Source organism: Canis lupus, chromosome 8 (genome assembly GCF_011100685.1).
Source record: "Canis lupus familiaris isolate Mischka breed German Shepherd chromosome 8, alternate assembly UU_Cfam_GSD_1.0, whole genome shotgun sequence".
Taxonomy (NCBI): Eukaryota; Metazoa; Chordata; class Mammalia; order Carnivora; family Canidae; genus Canis; species Canis lupus.
In genome coordinates this window covers 71,004,808-71,023,748 of record NC_049229.1, presented here as the reverse complement: position 1 = coordinate 71,023,748, position 18,941 = coordinate 71,004,808, and the positions used below count along the sequence as shown (strand labels likewise).

General features: G+C 40.7%; 1 protein-coding gene across 3 annotated transcripts in view; it reads right to left on the bottom strand.

Annotated features, from left to right (window-relative positions):
• The window catches only part of RCOR1 (REST corepressor 1), a 131,658-nt gene that overhangs the window by 19,417 nt on the left and 93,300 nt on the right, over positions 1–18,941 (bottom strand). For all 3 annotated transcript variants that reach the window (XM_038545794.1, XM_038545796.1, XM_038545795.1), the window contains exons 4-7: positions 7,590–7,642; positions 4,963–5,124; positions 4,140–4,258; positions 1,439–1,517 (exon numbers count right to left, since the gene is read on the bottom strand). In XM_038545794.1, the coding sequence (XP_038401722.1) occupies positions 1,439–1,517; positions 4,140–4,258; positions 4,963–5,124; positions 7,590–7,642 (413 nt within the window). The remainder of the gene's footprint in view (positions 1–1,438; positions 1,518–4,139; positions 4,259–4,962; positions 5,125–7,589; positions 7,643–18,941) is intronic.

The window sequence follows — 18,941 nt, the reverse complement described above, 5'->3', positions numbered from 1 at the left end:
GAAAAAATTCAGTGTACTAACATTTAATCATGAAATCAGCATTTCAACATTGTTTGTAATAGCAAAAAGCAAGAAGGGAAAACCAAACCCCTAAGATTACTTAACTGAATTATGAAATACAGGTATGATAAACTAACATACAGCTATATACACAAATATTTGACAAATATTTCTTGACATAAAAACTTGTTCAAGAAAAAGTAAACTTAAAAGGTTATAAAAAATTATACACATTAAGATCTCACTTTGTTTTTTAAAAAGTGAGTACAGATTCAGAATTATGTATATAGGCGTATCATTTCACAGGAAGTCATCTGGAAGAAGTCACCCAAATGTTAATAGTGATTAAGGGTGATAATATTGTGAGTCATTTTCCCCTTTTTATTTAGCTAGATCTCCTACTCTGCCTATGAAAAGCATGTATTACTGAAGTGATTTTAAAGTTTAGGTACGCCTAGACACTTTTGTTTTTCTTAGAACAGCCTAAAACAGCTGTTCTCATACTTTAGAACCTTCTGAGATAGAGAACTCTGGTTTTACTGAAACTATAGAATCTGTCTTCAGAAAAACACTTGTATGAAGATATAAAAGTCATATCCACACTGGGATTCAATACTCCAGCCTGAACCAAGGGGCTGATGGGTGCCAATGGCCAAAGACTATATTGTTAGCCCACCAGGGACCAGCTGCTATGTGGTGCGGGGTTTCCATTTTGTGCCAAGGAGCCTTGGGTTTCCATGGAGAGCCTTCAGGGATCTCACACATGCGTTATTCAACTTTGAATGGACAAAATAACCTTAGGCTGCACCCCATTTCAAAAGGCTAATAAGATCATCTGGACACCCCATCGTTCTCAGTGGACAGTTTATAATAAATGTTATAAATATACAAAACCAAAGGCATATACAATTGTAGGAATTCATGGGCCTCTTGAATCCTCTGACATAATGATTTTTAAGATGTGAAAGACTAAAAGGTCACCATGTGTGGGGCTCAAGGTCATATGACCCACACTGTTGGTTCTGAGTAATAGGACAACGTGCACCGAGTCCCTGCCTGCCCTTCACAGTCCCCTCCAGAACCACTGTGCAGGCCCCTGGGACTGGCCACCCCGAGGGCTGAAAGAAATAATTAATCCTCACCAGCACCATCCCACTGCTGATTGACCCCTGGAGCTAGTGGCTTAGGGAGGGCAGTGAGGATGGCTGCCCAGTGGGGACAAAATCCTTACTCAGTAATGTTAACACTTCTTTTATTCCTGTTTCTCAGCAAATAAAAATCTAAGGTCTATAAAGCAAAGTTAGTATTGTTTAAAGTTTTATCATGATGCCTTATACATAGTACTTAATATATTAAATAGAATAAGTAAGAGGAATGTTTTATTTATGGAACTAGTAATAAAATTTATTTGCCTAAACAATACTAGGGAAAAAAATACCTCCTTTTTGCTTTCCTTGTTTTGATCAATCTCAATGTCAATGGGGTTATTTCCATTTGTTTCTTCCAGTTCATCCTCACTGGAAGACAAGAACAAGTTACTGAAAGATTACTTGGTACTAATTCTATTTAATATACAAATATAAGCAATAAATTGATTTAATGACAGATTTAATATAAAATTAGTATGTTTTCAGACTGCTGAGATAAAAAAAAAACATTTCTACAATTCACATAAAATAATACCAATTCCATAGTTCTCTTGGTCTAAAAGATTTAAAAAGCTTTTTCACAACTCTCCACTGAGAATAACAAACTTAAGATGTTTATGTCATTGCCCCATAATTAGTCTGTGGTGGGCTAGGACATGATCATGAGACATAACAGATTACTCCAGAATCAAGTCCCACTGCTCTGAGAACAAAGTTCCCAACAAGTAAAACTTCATTTCAAGTTCCACGAGTAGACACTTATGACTCTACACAAGTGAGAGAATGAGAGGGCCTTCTGGGTGGCCTGCATAGACTGGTATTTCAAATTAGGTTAATTTAAAAAAGAACACTCACATGGACATGGTACTTCAAATGCTTTTGTTTACAGCCTTCCACGTATTACTAATTTTTTAGAAGAACTCTGTAGTAGTTAGGACATTTACTTTAAAAAATATGAAAACTAAGGTTCACTCACACAAGTTGAGCAGCTGGCCCCAGTATGCCCACAGTTTCGACCAACTCAACAGTGGTGGCAGCAGAACAGTCAGGTGTTCAAATGTCAATGTCCCCACTGTCTCAGGATCCAACCCAGGTGGCGATGCTACCCTTCTCCCCATCCACCCTGGCAGCCCCTCAGGGGGTGAGAGGTTCTGGCTGAGAAGAGCCAGAGGAGAGCAAGCCCAGGGCTCAGGAAACTCTTTCCCAGGTCCTGCCATTACTGCCAACGATCTCTCAGGTCCTACACCATGTGGTGTGCACTCCTTGGTCTGCATCCAGACAACGGGGAAGGTGCTTGCAGCAGGTGGGAGCACAGCCCCTCTCCCTACGCTTGGTGCTGATGCAAAGAAAAAGCACCAGGGAAGTGAGGACACAGGCGTCAGCTGGTGATCTTACCTTTTCATACTCAAGGACAACAAATCCCAACCTATTTAACTCTAATTTCAGCTTGGTAAGAGTATGCTTGTCTGTAGTAACAGACTTACTCTATGAAAAGTAAATGAGACCAAATATATAATGGAAATAAAAATTTTTAATCAAAAGTATCGAACACCCAAAAAAAAAAAAAAAAAAGTATCGAACACCCAAAACAAATTCAGTAGTATTTGCCACTTCTGATTACTAATAAGCATATTGATCCAAAAGCAGACCCATTAGTATGGATGCTGCAGACCACACAACATGCAGATGTATCAAGGTCAACAGTTTTACAGACTCTTGCAGCTGGAGAGAGCTTTGCAGATCTTCCAACCACCGCCCCCATTTTACAGATGGGCGCATGGATCTGAATTCTCCAAAAGAGATACTATTTGTTCTCACCTTATTCTATTTAAAATCATAAAACATTCTCCTGAGATGGGGCTATGGAGATCATATAGTCCATCTTTCTTCACCTTATTTGTATTATTAATTTTTAAAGATAACATTACAAAAAATGTGGAAAACATGATTTAAAAAGCCACCTATGGGACGCCTGGGTGGCTCAGTAGCAAGGCGCCTGCCTTAGGTCCCAGGTCGTGATCCCAGGATCTGGGATCAAGTCCCGCATTGGGCTTCCTGCGAAGAGCCTGCTTCTCCCTCTATGTCTCTGCCTCTCTCTCTGTCTCTCTCTGTCTCTCATGAATAAATAAATCTTAAAAAATAAATAAATAAATAAATAAAATAAAAAGCCACCTATAGCCAGTATGTCTATGCATTGCCTTCTGGACTTTGAGCTTCTTCATTTTAGAGCCAAGGAAGTGGAAACTTGGGGAAGGAGTGTGTTGAATGGACTCACCTATGAACACACAGGACAACCTCTGAAGTTGACATTCAAACTTGCCTCTACATGTGAGTACAGCACAATTCCCACTACTCTGTGTCATTTATAAGACTGAGGAAGTGTTGGCTATAATGCAGCCTACTCATCAAGCTATCCTTAAAACTAGCAACTTATGAAGAAGAAATCATAATATGTTTCTCTCTCTCACTCTCATACACAAAACAGATGGTCAAAAAAAAAGGATGAAGGAAATCTAAACTGTACGGTCATTTTTTAACATACCAGACATTAAAACACGTCAAAAAAAAAGGATGAAGGAAATCTAAACTGTACGGTCATTTTTTAACATACCAGACATTAAAACACGTCAAACAAATTTATATATATATATATTAAAAAAATTCAACCTAGGAAATAATGGATTCCTTATTAAAAGGAAACACCCTTTAAGGGCAGGAAAGAATATGCGGGAAAGTTTGTTCATTCAAATGGAAGACGCTTACTGATTACATGAAAAGAGTGGTAAGAAAAAATACCTGCAGAACAGAACGTGCATTAACATAGCTCATGAGCATCAGTGAAAGAGTATCTGTGTATGTCTGGCTCCAGCAGGAAGGCGCTGGAGTAAATTAATTACTCGGCCTTTCCTTTGTATGTCTATCAGCTCTTAGAAATTCTAGTAACCCAAAAGATCCCCAACATGGGGAGATACCACTTCCAGAGACACTGACCTCTCCTCCCGCTCCCGCTTCTGTTTCCGAGCATGGCGGTCCATCACACTGGTTTTAGTCCTCGTCTTCTTCCAGGAGTAGTAAAATTTCACCAGACTTGCTATAGATTTATCAGGAAGCTAAACATAAAAACTGAGTTGGTTTCGATTTAGAGCTAATCTTCACAAATCAAGTGCTCTTAGATACAGTTAATAAAGGTGGTCTCACACATCCAGAAAAGTCCTAAGTCACAGCCCTTTTCTCTGAGAAAGAGATTCATTCAAAGAGAACTCTCATCAATACATTCCAAATCACTGCAGAGGGCCTGGAAGTGACACTCAGCCCAAAAAAGATCGCTAAGGCAGTCTGAGATGAATCCAAGTATTCACCTCAGGTTTCTATCCTAACTCTTGGGTTATTTTTTAAAAATTCATTTTAGCACTCATGTAACCATCAGCTTTCCTGGTAGGAGTCCACCAAACAACCTTCTAGAGTATAAGAGATAAGCAAGCCTTCCCCAGGCAGATGCTTCACTTAATCAAACCACCATCAAAGATGCTTTCCATCAGACTAATCTGGGAAGTCCCAATAAGAGAGATGGGGATAGGGTGGCGGAGAGCTTGTGTGACAGCTGCTATCAAGCTGGGGAGTGCTAGGGAATGCTTCACTCCTGTAACGTGAAGCCTCTTATCTACCCCACAGCAAGCATGAACTATTCTATATAAAGGCAGCTTTATTAAAAATGAGAATATTCATGCTTGTGGATGATATCCCTATCCTTTGGGTAGGGTGCAGTGGAGAGAGGCTAGGGAAAAAAGAAAAATCAGTGGTCTCATTTACTTACCATCTGTTGGATTCTATGAAAAGTTTTCCCATGAAAACTAAAGGCTTGCTCAAACAAGACTTTATCTTCCACAGTCCACTCATCTGGGAAGGGGGTAAAGTTGGGCAAATCAGCCAATGACTTTTCAATATTATGCTTATGCCAAAAGAGCATCCCAAGAGCCTAGAAAAATAGTACAAGTGAAATTTTAGACCAAAGATGTGAGTGAAACATTAAAATGGAAATGAGGTTGGCAAAAGAGCATGTGCTCCTCTGCAGACAATACTGCTATGCAAGTGACGTGGATTTGCGCCCACCAACATGCTGACTCCTGTGAGACAGGTTCCATTATGCTCACTTCTCAGATTAGAATAGGGTGGCCCTGAGAAATTAAGTCCTTGCCAATGGTCCAATACTGATAGATGACAGAGGCAGTGTGGCTCTAGAATCTGTGCTCTTAAAAGACCACACTTGAATGCCTCTGTATACAATAGGACAAAATAATCTATAGAAGCACTTAGTTGGGGGTGCCTGGGTGGCACAGTTGGTAAAGTGCCAATTCTTGGTTTCTCAAGGCCGTAAAATCAAGCCCTGTGTCAGGCTCTGTGCTCAGGATGGAGTCTGCTTAAGCCTCTCTCTCTCCCTATGCTCCTCCATCCAACTCTCTCTAAAATAAATAAATTTTGAAAAAAAAATTTTAGGTACTTGTTTTTATTCTTTTGCCAGAAAAGCTCAAAAAATAGTTTTTTGGTAGCTCAGAAGGGTGAAAGGATTCAAATGGGTGAGGGACAAACTGGAAAAAACAGATAATTCAGCAATTTTTTTTCCTGAGAAAACTTCCTGTAACTCCAAAGTGAGAATAATCATACTTTTAAAGACCAGAATCCTTAAAAATTCATACTATATTTAGCAATTACCAATTTTTTTTTAGGTTTTATTTTTTAAGTAAATAAATATCCAACATCCAATATGGAGGGCTTGACCTCATAACCTTGAGATTAAGAGTTGCACACCCTTTTGACTGAGCCAGCCAGCTGCCCCAATTGCCCAATAGTTTTTACACTTTCTAAATAGAATTAAAAGTTGGTGATGGGGGATCCCTGGGTGGCGCAGCGGTTTGGCGTCTGCCTTTTGCCCAGGGTGTGATCCTGGAGACCCGGGATCGAGTCCCACGTCGGGCTCCCAGTGAATGGAGCCTGCTTCTCCCTCTGCCTGTGTCTCTGACTGTCTCTCTCTCTCTCTGTGACTATCATAAAAATAAATAAATAAATAAATAAATAAATGTTGGTGATGTTCTGGACGCTGGTTGGCTCAGTAGGTGGAGCATGAGACTCTTGATACCAGGGTTTTTTTTTTTTGATACCAGGGTTTTGAGTTCTAGTCCCACACTGGGTACAGAGATTACTTAAAAATAAAATCTTGGGATCCCTGGGTGGCTCAGCGGTTTAGCGCCTGCCTTTTGCCCAGGGCGCAATCCTGGAGTCCCGGGATCGGGTCCCGCATCGGGCTCCCTGCATGGAGCCTGCTTCTCCCTCTGCCTGTATCTCTGCCTCTCTCTCCCCCTATGTCTATCATGAATAAATAAATAAAATCTTTAAAAAAATAAAATAAAATCTTAAAAAATTGGTGATGTTCTACATGAGTAGGGATTGGAAAAAAAAGAAAGCATATATCTCTTGCTTTGAAAGATTTTGGAATGGTTTCATTGTAATTGGCTTTTCTTTTATATATTTTTTAAAGATTTTATTTATTTATTTGAGAGAGAGTGAGCAAGTAAGTGAGCATGAGCAGGGTGAGAGGGAGAAGCAAACTCCCCAATGAGCAAGGAGGCCAGTATGGAGCTCAATCCCTGGATCTTGGGATCATGACCTGAGCCCAAGGTAGACACTTAACAAACCACCCAGAAGTCCCTGTAACTGGCTTTTCTGACAAATTCTACCAGGGTGGAATAATTAAAAGGCCAAGGCTAAAAGAAAGAGTCCAATTCTATATAATGTAACTTAGTGGTACCCTCAGTCATGAGGGTAATTGCTAGTAACTTACAGGCTGTAAAATCTACATCAATGCCCAAGCACTAATCCAACTTAATATGCTTTTTTTTTTTTTTTTAAATAGTAATTAGAAATGAGGCTGAAATAAGATTATCATCGCACTTCTGGAGCAAAATTAATCTTGTATATTTCTCATTAATAGGTTCCAAACAATTTTTAAAAGAAAATCTTGGTCAGATTTTTACAACCTGAAAGTAATTCAAAACAATTAATATGAAAACACCTTAGGTGTGAGTGTGACAACACGGAGTCAGGGAAAAAAGAACAACATTCAAAATACATGAATGACAAACAAACCACATGTTCAAATAGGGAACCACTATGCCCAAGTATCTGGCATCCTGGAGCTAGCTACCTTGAGCCACAGGAGGCATAAATACTACAAACCTGCAGAAATACACCAGTGTCTTTGAAATCAAAGGTTCCCCTAATACTCATGTCAGGCAGGAAAATGAGACTAGAGCTTTAATTTGCTGGTGATCACCAAAAAATTGCACTGCTACTCAACACACAGAACACAATTTAACAGGTTAGTTACAACCCCCCACCTTTAAATAAAAACCCACTTTTAACAACAAAATGAAACCATGTCATTACCTGTTCCATGTTGTACCCATGCTTCTCTTTAGCAATGGCAATGTATTCATCTACTGAAAAACAAGACAAGAGACCAGTAAACAAACTGTGGGGCAGGAAGGAATGTCTATGAGCACTAGAACTCTATAATTTCAGGCCTCCCAGGCACAAGAATAAAAATAAAGACAATAAAAAAACAATCATATAATATGATCCCATTATGGATCTTACTTACATACATAAATCCCAAGAGGAATGGTTCAAAATATACTCAAGTATCAGCAGTACTTGTCTCTAGCTGGGAAGACGGATTTTTTTTTTTTAACTTAGTTCTACTTAAATTTTTTCTTTTTTTTTTTTTAAAGATTTTATTTATTTATTCATTCATGATAGACAGAGAGAGAGAGGAGGCAGAGACAGAGGGAGAAGCAGGCTCCGTGCCGGGAGCCCGACGTGGGACTCGATCCCGGGACTCCAGGATCACACCCTGGGCCAAAGGCAGGCGCTAAACTGCTGAGCCACCCAGGGATTCCCTACTTAAATTTTCTATGATACATATTATTTTGGTACTTTGAAAGATAATTAAAGAAATAAAAAAATATATTAAATTTGGGTTTTAGTGTCAGCCAAAGTTGATAAATAAGCCACTTCATATTAAAAAAATCTAAGAGATGAATTATATGAACCAGTGCCTGGCATTTGCTTTCAAATTCTAACACAAGGTGACAAGTGCCAGCTTTCAAGCACTAAGGTAAATGCCACAGAAAACTGACAGACTCAATCTCCAGGAGAAGTCACCACACTCATAAAGTTACTTCCTCTCTACATTTTCTAGTCTTTCTTCCAGGGGTGAAAAAAAGGCTTGTGGGCAGCCCGGGTGGCTCCAGTTTCGCGCCGCCTTCAGCCCAGGGCGTGATCCTGGAGACCTGGAATCGAGTCCTACGTTGGGCTCCCTGCATGGAGGAGTCTGCTTCTCCTTCTGTCTCTGCCTCTCTCTGTGTCTCTCATGAATAAATAAAATCTTAAAAAAAAAAAAAAAAGAAAAAAGAAAAAAAGGCTTGCTAATCAATCACACTTCATTATACCCCTGTAAATTTTTGTAATTTACAAAAAATAAAACAAGGTCCAAAAACAAAAACACCCCAAATAGCATAGAACTGTTTGAAACAAACAAGAGTTCCCACTGGCCTGTCCCTCCCCCCTCCCAGAGCCTCAACCTCCAGGTGCAAAGACCAAATTCAAGAGTCGAAACAACAGGGAGAGAGTCACCTGCCCGCTCTCATGCAGGCAGCTGCCAGAGCAGCCTCATGGAGTGTGAGCTCCTCGGTCTCAGTGTGCTCTGCAAGTACACCACGACTGTCTCGCCCAGGTATGGCACAAATGACAACCAACTTAGAAACAAGAAGTCAGTTTTGAAAAAGAATTCAAACTCTTTTATTAACAGGCATTCTAATACTGATTTTGTCAATACTTTCCGATTGACAAAAGGTCGATTTACTTCCAACTGTAACTACATACAGTGCAACTCAGTATTAGCTTCACTAAGGCACTATGTTTTCTATTTCCTTTTTTTCATATTTAAAGTACTTAGAAACTGACAGTTACTTCACTCAGAATGTATACAGCTGCTTATTGAACAACACAGGTTTGTGTGTCCACTTTTCCAATCCAGTTCTGTGTATTTTCTCTTCCCTAGGACTTTCTTAATGACGCTGTCTTTTCTCTAGCTTCCTTTATTGTGAGAACACAATATGTACCACAGACAATGTACAAACGTGTGTTTATTGCCGGTTTATGTCATTGGCAGGGTTTCTGGTCAACAGCAGGTCATTAGTAAAGTTTTGGGGGTGTCAAAAGTTATATGTAAATTTTTTACTACACAGGTGTTGGAACCTCAAATTGTTCAAGGGTCCACTGTAGTAAAGTTCCAACTTACCCGGGAGTCAGTGAACGACAAACTAAATGACCCTGGTTTGTCACAAAAGTTGAAACTGGTGATTTAAAAAATGGGAAAGGAGGGATCCCTGGGTGGCGCAGCGGTTTGGCGCCTGCCTTTGGCCCGGGGCGCGATCCTGGAGACCCGGGATCGAGTCCCACATCAGGCTCCCGGTGCATGGAGCCTGCTTCTCCCTCTGCCTGTGTCTCTGCCTCTCTCTCTCTCTCTGTGACTATCATAAATAAATGAAAGTTAAAAAAAAAAAAAATGGGAAAGGAGGGGCGCTGGGATAGGGTGGCTCAGTTGGTGAAGTGTCTGCCTTCAGCTCAGGTCACGATTCTGGGGTCCTAGAACTGAGTCCTAGGATGGACTCCCTGCTGCTCTTCCTCCCTTGGCCTCTGCCCCTCCCCCTTGCTTGTGCTAGCTCTCTCAAAATATTAATAAAATCTTTTTAAAAAATTAAAAATAATTTTAAATGGGGTAGGAAATTATTCCAAAGTATGTTCTTTGCTTATTACTTCACAATAGGGTAGATTATACCAAATAAGAAAAAAATACTCTGAGATTCTAAAAAACAATGCAATGTTCAGTGATGGTGCCTGAACAGGTGGCTATGCACACCTGGCCAGAACGCTGAGAGATGTGGCAGCCATGGAGGTTCACACTGGAGCAGACAGACACATGAGGACACACTAGAACCTGAGGGATGGGTTGCAGGTCAGTTGATAAAAACTAAGTAATGAGGGCAGCCCGGGTGGCTCAGCGGTTTAGCGCCGCCTTCAGCCCAGGGCGTGATCCTGGAGACCCGGGATCGAGTCCCACGTGGGGCTCCCTGCATGGAGCCTGCATCTCCCTCTGCCTGTGTCTCTGCCTCTCTCTCTCTCATGAATAAATAAATAAAATCTTAAAACAAACAAAAAACTAAGTAATGAAATGTGTTCAAGCCAAGGCAATATAAGGGGAAAAGAGAAAATCTACAGTGAATTGAGGGTCAATCTCAGAGAGGGTCTGCTGTAAGGGTTGTTTCTTTTTTTTTTTTTTTATTTTATTTTATTTTTTTTTAATTTATTTATTTATGATAGTCAGAGAGAGAGAGAGAGAGAGAGAGAGGCAGAGACACAGGCAGAGGGAGAAGCAGGCTCCATGCACCAGGAGCAGGAGCCCGACGTGGGATTCGATCCCGGGTCTCCAGGATCGCGCCCTGGGCCAAAGGCAGGCGCCAAACCGCTGCGCCACCCAGGGATCCCAGGGTTGTTTCTTTTAATAGATATTTGGTAAATGAACCTCAAACTTCTACTATACCATCTCAACTCTGCAAGCATACAAATTTCCAGACACTATTATTTACCTTAGCTGAGTAAGCAATGTGCGATGTGTGCACAGCCACTATTCGGTCATGTGATCTGCAAGCAGATACCTGCAGAGGCCATAGGAGCGGGGCAGGGTCCCCACAGTGGGCTGCCACAGGAACCTGCCCTGCCCACAGTTCTTGGGAGCAGATGCTATCTTGCTTGTAAGTCCTTTCTGCTCCATCGGTAACAGCCAGTAAAGCCTGTCCTCATGGTCTCCAACCAGAGTTAGCTTAAAAATTACAAGGAAAACCAAAGCATTCTTGGGATGTGACTCTATTTTCATCTCCTTTGCTTTCTCACACAAAAATTAACTGGTGGTAGGAACAGTAAAATGGACTAAACAGTGGATCCTGACTGTTGCAGCTAAGTTTGGACAAACATTTTCCATGTTGTAAACAGTGAGGTGTTCTTACTAAGTAACCTTTAAAATCACACCTCTTTTAGATTTTCCTGGAGACTACCCTGAGGAATCTACAGCAGAGAAAGAAAGAACTCTATCAGAGCCACTAACAGGAAGTCACTTGCCATCTCTACCAGGTGCCCTGAAGGTGTGACCCAGTAAAATAATATTATGGAGAGCCCTGCAACTTGCAAAAGAATTAGCATCTGATACCCATTAGCAAAACTACACTTTTTCATTCCTTTCATTGCGTCCAATGTCCAAAAAAGATTCAACAATTTGCTAAATGAATGCTGGGGGTGCTGTGATGTGTACAATGCCATGGAAAAGAAAGGCTCTTTTCTAGCAAAGTAAAAGGCAGCACAGGTTAGAAAGATGGATAAGAAAGATAGAGGTCCGATCTTGGCTGTCTCTAAACAAAATGAGTTCACAGGCAGTGATGCCTGGTATAGAGTAAACCCTACAGTTCAGACTGTGTTACCTTTAGCAACTTTCCTGACTTTCCCAGGAAGGAGCTCTCACCAATAAAGCTGCGCCATTACCCAACTGAAAACTACAGCAGAGTACAAGCCTTCCTGGAATGTTTTAGGCTGGAGTTAATTCAGAATAGAGCCATGTGCACACACAAAGGATGCTCCTGACAGCTTTGTTTCTTACTGCCTCCCTACTGTATGCAGACAGTCCTCAGTTCTTGTTCCCTTTCACAATCAGGGGCACAGGGCTATCCACCACAGTTTCTAGACCGCACAATGTCTTCTGCTCCTTTACAGAGCATGCTAGCAGCTGCCAGTATACTGGGCATGTTGAAAACAGAACATGTGCATTTTCAAAACCTCCCACATGCTTTCCTTAAGCAAAAATAAGCTTTAACCTAAGACAATAAAATCCACTCCCAAATGCCTTCATAAAAACAAAGGATGACCAGATAGTTCAGGTGGTGGATGAAGGATGAAACAGGAAGGGAAGCAAGAGATATACAAGCTACCTGAGACCAACAGCTCTAAAATAAAGAACACAGGGTTCCTTGGGGACTTTTCCAGTACTTTTTCATCTCTGGCAACTGGAATCTTGATTTCATCTCTAAAAACTTAAAGGTTAACCAGAGTCAAACCCAATCAGGGGTGAAGAGCTACTATAGGCAGAGAGTCATTAAGTAAGCTGTGATTAGGACAATACACAAAGTCCATGTGGCTTAAGGAAATGCCAGAACATTTCGATGGGCCTGGTCATTTGCATCCGCCAGGCTTTCCCATCTTGGGCAAAGGGGACAGAACCAGACAGTCATTTGGGTGCGAGAAGCAGGTGAGCTGACATTTCTAATCTGTTGGTCAGAAGCAGAAAGATGTCACTAAGTACACTCTCCTTTAAAAACAATTGCAGAGCACCTGGGTGGTTCAGTTGGTTAAGTGTCCAACTCTTGACTTTGGCTCAGGTCATGATCCTGCATGGGGCTCTGTGCTCAGCAGGGAGTCTGTGTAAGTTTTCTCTCTCTTGGGGATCCCTGAGTGGCTCAGCGGTTTAGCACCTGCTTTTGGCCCAGAGGTGTGATCCTGGAGTCCTGGGATTGGGCTCCCGGCATGGAGCCTGCTTTTCCCTCCTCCTGTGTCTCTGCCTCTCTCTCTGTGTGTCTCTCATGAATAAATAAATAAATCTTTAAAAAAAAAAAAGTTTTCTTTCTCTCTCTCCCTCTCCCTCCCTCTCCCCTAATTCCCCTCTCCCTTTTATTTAAAAAGATAAATTTTTATCTTTTTTAAAAAATTTTTTAAAATTCCATCATTGTGTAATACAGTATTTTTAAAAACTTGAATATCCTATGGAAACAACCAAGGACAACTACCTGATTTTAAATTATGATGGACAGAAGTACATTTCACTCTGCTTCTGTAAGAAGTACACAGACTGTACAAACCACTGGTTTTTTTGACAAGAACTTAGCATTACATGAGCAGCCCAAGTGGCTCAGGGGTTTAGTGCCACCTTCGGCCGGGGGCCTGATCCTGGAGACCTGGGATCGAGTACCACATCAGGCTCCCTGCATGGAGCCTGCTTCTCCCTCTGCCTGTGTCTCTGCCTCTCTCTGTGTGTGTCTCTCATGAATAAATAAAATCTTAAAAAAAAAAAAAAAAAGAACAGAACTTAGCATTACAGAAAGCACAGGTAAATGAGTTATGCTTTGGGGTAACATCACTTAAAAGGTAGAAGGTGTGTGAAACTGATCAAGAAAATTTACAAAATTCCTAAAGCCTAGCCAAACACTTACTGAACTACCCTTACTATGTACAGAACACACCGTACTAAATAGCAGCCCAAAATAAAGAAGAAAAACAAACTGACTTCCTGAAGTAGTTTGAAATGACACACAAGAAACAGAGAAGAGAAATACATAAAATAACAGTATAGATGTAGACTAGCATGGGAATCCAAAATAATGAGTAAATAATGATGGTAATGATGTTAAATCAAGATAAGCTTCCTGAAGATTCAACAGCTATATTGATTAAGTAATAACAATAGCTAATATTTGAGAATTTACTATGTGCCAGCCACTGTTCTAAGCTCTTTACGAGGATTATCTTTTAATCCTCTCGAATAATTCTATTATCACTCCCACTTATAAATAAAGAAACTAAGACTAGAGAAGTAATTTATTCAAAGTGACACAGCTGGTAAATAGCAGAAATAGGACTTATATACACTCAGAGTGTGTGACCACAGGTCCTGTGATATTAAACCCCTACAAGCTGTCTTATCTCTTGAGTAAAGGACACAGAGGGAGAAGGGCACTCATACAAGAACAGTCTCCATGGTACAGAGAACTGAGCAAGGCTAACAAATGTAGTCTATGGCACTTGAACAAAATCAAGAAAATAAAACTGAGGTTGATGAAGGCAGTAATGGGAAGCGAGGGTAACAGGCAAATGGCTGCCTTGGAGTAGGCTTCATCTGCTTCTATATTCTTGTTTCCATCTGATGAACTAAATGTCCTCGGTACCATTAGTGAGTCTCAAACTCAACTGCAAAAAAGAGAAAAATGCAGATGAAAGTTGCCACGGTAACCTGAGCTCACCCACTCCTCCCTCCTCTAGACACTGCGGAGACTCAGGACACCTTGTGATCTTGCATATTCTATTCAGAGCAAAAGGCTGACACCATAGGGTGGGTTGAGGACAAAGCTATAATCTCAATACAGTTTTTAAAAAATTTTTATTTTCCTAACATTTGCAGTAGCATTAGTACTATAAAGGAAACATGGCACCAATTTCTCTCTCATAACTCAAACTGATCCTGCCAAAATTTTCTTTAGGAATATGATAAATATCGTGGCATCTCCTTTTATTATTAAAATAAGAAATGAATTATCACTGTAACTCACTGAGAATAGAAATGAGCTTAACTCATTTAAGTAAAGCAATTATGCCACCTGGTGGGCACAGATATTACTACAGTTAACATTTCAATGATCCATCTGAACAGCTGGGGGTGGGGGGGCGGGGGGGTGGGAGGCATGCACCAGAAACAAGATAAGCCACAGAGACTCTGCCAGAATATAATATAATGAACCAGTCCTTCCTAGTCAGTAATAAAATGCACTTCATGAAAATTCTGTTTCTTAATGTGGTTTTGTTAAAATCCTACTTAATAGAAAAAGTGCCCCCGCAGGCACTCCAGTATATATTACAAAATCCAACCCAGTCTCACAATCTGATCAAGTGGAAATAAGAAATATGAACACCCTCCACAAGCCACATGTATTTAAATTCAGCTCTGGCATCTGTCCCTATGTCATCTGCACTTCTGTACCCCTCCTCCTATCCAGTATCCACTGCTAGGACTCCAGCTAAGTCCTCCCCCACCTTGCCTCTCTATGCCTCCTTTCCTCAGCAGCAGATGAGTGGCTTGACCAGTATGATCTTAAAAGTGGTTCCAGGGCTAACATTTTATGAGTAATTTAAAAATTTGGGGGTGGGCACCTGTGTGGCTCAGTCAGTCGAGGGTCGAACTCCTGATTTCAGCCCAGGCCATAAACTCGAGGCTGAGGCTCCACACTCAAAAGGGAGGCTGCTTGAGAGTTTCCCTCCCACCCCCCATGCCTACCCTGGCTCACGTGCATGCTCTCTCTAGAATGGAGACATAATCCACCTTTATTCCACTCCTCATACACCTGTACACCTTCCAGAAAGGCACAAGTACGATCTCCCATATTTTAGAAACTGATCATCATTAGAATGACATTTAGTTGTAATTAAAACAGTAACCACCTTTCCCTTAAAAATGCCCAAAGCCTAAGGTAAAGAATAAGTCAGCATAGTGACTAACTATCCCCTTGCATTTCTCACACCACGTCAACCTACCTGACAACTAAGTCCCTAAGCAGGCAACTCTGTACTTAAAATAATTTCATTTGCTCTCATACATGTTGTTCTTTTACAGTATGACTAAAGGAAGAACTACGCCCCAAACAAGGTCTCCAACTCGCTAACAAATGGCCACAGTCCATGACAGGAAAGGGGGGCAGGGGACACACTGAGATTCATCCACAAACTCACACCAGTCAGCAGTGGGAAGAGCCCTGGGTCCTTGGTTTCTATCAGAAACTTGTGGGCTAAAAAAAAAAAAAAAAAGAAACTTGTGGGCTAAACACATTTCCTCACCTATTTGACAAGAATAAGGGAAGATATCCTCGTCAAACCCTTTACAAAGTAATAAAGGAGCCAAGATATATACAAGTGTAAAGTGTTACTAAAATGAATTCCTTCACAAACATGTATGGGTTCCAACGAGAGGTGAGGTAGGGTACACTTTACAACCACATTATTAGCTCATCAAGACAAACCCAGCCTGGAACCCCAGGAGAGCTATCCTGCCATCCAGAAGTTCCCAATCCTAACTGATGGGAGCCAGCTGGTAAATTTCTGTGAAATACTGGCTCTCGGGCTCCACCCTCCTTTGTTTATGCGTGTGCACATGAACGTACATGAGTTCACATATGTTCATTTACGTGCATCAGTGTGTGTACTTCATGGGTATACAGTTTTCATAAAGCATGACGGGCACAGAGAAAGGCACACACGTAAGGGCCCAGGCTTGGTGATCTTTCAGAAAATGAACACACCTAGATCAAGGAGAGAACTGACTACACTCAAGATGTCTGGTTTGCCCCCAGGTGATTCTGAGAATCCGTCAATTAGAGCATAATATTAATATATAGAGAACATGAGTTTGATAACATTCCCCATTTTAATGTGATAAAAAAAAGTTCCTCAACAAGCACAAAATTTTTAAGTTTGGTATTAAAAAGATCAGTATCAGGACCACAGAAATAGGAAGAAAAATGCTCTTTATGTTAGTATATAAAAGGAGGTTTGTGAGTTTGTGAGTTGTGAATTTCAATCATGCAAGAAAATTTCCTTTCCAGTACTATATAGAGGTTCTTTTTTAAATTACCAACTTCAGGGGCCCTGGGTGGCTCAATTGATGAAGCGTCTGACTTCGGCTTTAGTCATGAGTCCAGGGTCCTGGGATCCAGCCTCATGTCAGGCTCAATGCTCATCAGGAAGTCTGCTCATCCCTTTCCCTTTGACCACCCCTCCCACCCCACTTGTGCATGCACTGTCTCTCTCTCTCTCAAATAAATACAATCTTTAAAAATAAATAAATTAGGGGCACCTGGGTGGTTCAGTCAGTTAGGCAGCTGCCTTTGGCTCAGGTCCTGCCCTGCTCAGCAGGGGGTCTGCTTCTCCCTCTCCCTGCCATTACCCCCTGCTTGTGCACTCTGTCAAATAAATAAATAAAATATTTATTACTAATTAATTGATTAAATTACTGACTTCAGGCTCCCATCCTGCAGGGGAGGTGGTGGTCAGAAGGATTTACAAGCTTCAAATCCTTGTGGCTCCTCACAGCTTGTCTACAAACTTCGAATTATAGGGACATTTGTCCTTTAACCCTGCCTCTGCCACCCCACATATACAATGGTCCTTCCCTTAGTTTACAGCCCATGGTGTACAAGAATACAGAAAAAAAGAGATCCCTAAGTGAAACAGCCAAGGGAAACATGGAGAGAGGCTGGGTTCTAGGAACACAGGGAACACAAGTCTCTGCCCAACGCAGACTCGATGCAAGGTCACTTCTCTGTGGGCCCTGGTTTCTCAGCTCTGAAAATGGAAGCTCAACTGCACAGTGGTATCGTGAGAATGGGGGTGGGAGAAAATAGCATGTTTGTTAGGAGGGAGCAGGTATTCCTACTTAAGTGCTACCCACTTTCAGTGCTTGAATTTTGTAGGGGTGCTGGGGGTGAGGGTAGGGTATCTTCATTGAGTAAAGAAGCCTGACCTTTCAAAATAGGTGGCATAAAGATGACATTTTATAATTAATATACTTTAACCATTCTCCAACAAATCTTTCAAGCCTACTGTGTGCCCAGTGCTGCTTATATACAGCCATGATTAAACAGCCCACCTTCACAGAATTCAGTCTGGCTGGAGAGAGAAATAATTACACAAATAATTAACTCCAATTGTCCTAAGTGTCAGGGAAAAAGAACTTAGCTGGGAAACCTGATCTGCAGAATCAAGGATGGTTTTCTTTTCTATTGGAAAAGGACATTATAAATTCCTGCTTACTCATTTGTTATTTATATAGTAGGGAAAAACTGAAAGAATCGAAATGTTCAAGAATGTGGACATGGATAGGCTATATGATGGGATAGTCAAGGATTAAAACTCAATTTAATGTTTAATTACAGGAAAATTAAAGTTGAAAAATTATTATTTACAGTACATTTGTGCTTAAAATCAGAGTGAGCAGAAGCATGCAGAGAAGACATGAAAGCAAAATTTTAATAGTGGCTATACCCATGTGACGAAGTGAAGGAGTTCTAGGCTATTTTTAATAATAAAAAGCAAGCTTGTGTGTATATATGTAATTTCTTTTCTGAACCATTTGAGAGTATCATAATTATGCCCTGTATTCTTACTCAGCGTGTATCTTCTATGAGTAGATATATTCTCTTTATAACTACAGAACAGTAAATTCAACATTTAAACCATAATCTGGGTCTGTATTCCAATCTGACCAGTAGACCCCAAAATGTGCTTTACATTGTGAAGAATTTTAAAGTAAATCCCAGTTATCTCATCCCTACACACACACACACACACACACACACACACACACACACCTTTTTTTAATGTGGACCAAAAAAAGTGGACATATTTTCTTTGTAGAACCACAATATCATTATCACACCTAAACAGTAAAATTCCTTGATATGAGAAACAAGTGTTATAATCACTGGATTGTTTAAAATGTAGAAGTCCAACAATAGCAATTACTGGTGAGGACATGGAGCAAATAAATTTTGCATTTTATTGGTAGCAGGCTGAACCAGTTTGACCACTTTGGAAAATAATTTGGCACTGATCTCTCATAGTTGAATATCTACATTCCGATGGATATCAAGAACTAAGTCATAGAGAGTTCCCAGTAGTAATAGTTGTAGAAATAAAAAACTGGAAGCAAATGTCCACTGTGAACAGAAAAGACAAATTATAACAAGATGAAGTTCTTTAAGTATGGAAAGATGAAGACAGGACACACTGGGATGACAAACAGGAGGTAATCCTTGGTTTGTAGTGGAGAGCTTCAGCTATAATCTGTAAACCCAACTCTGCCTTTTCTTTTCT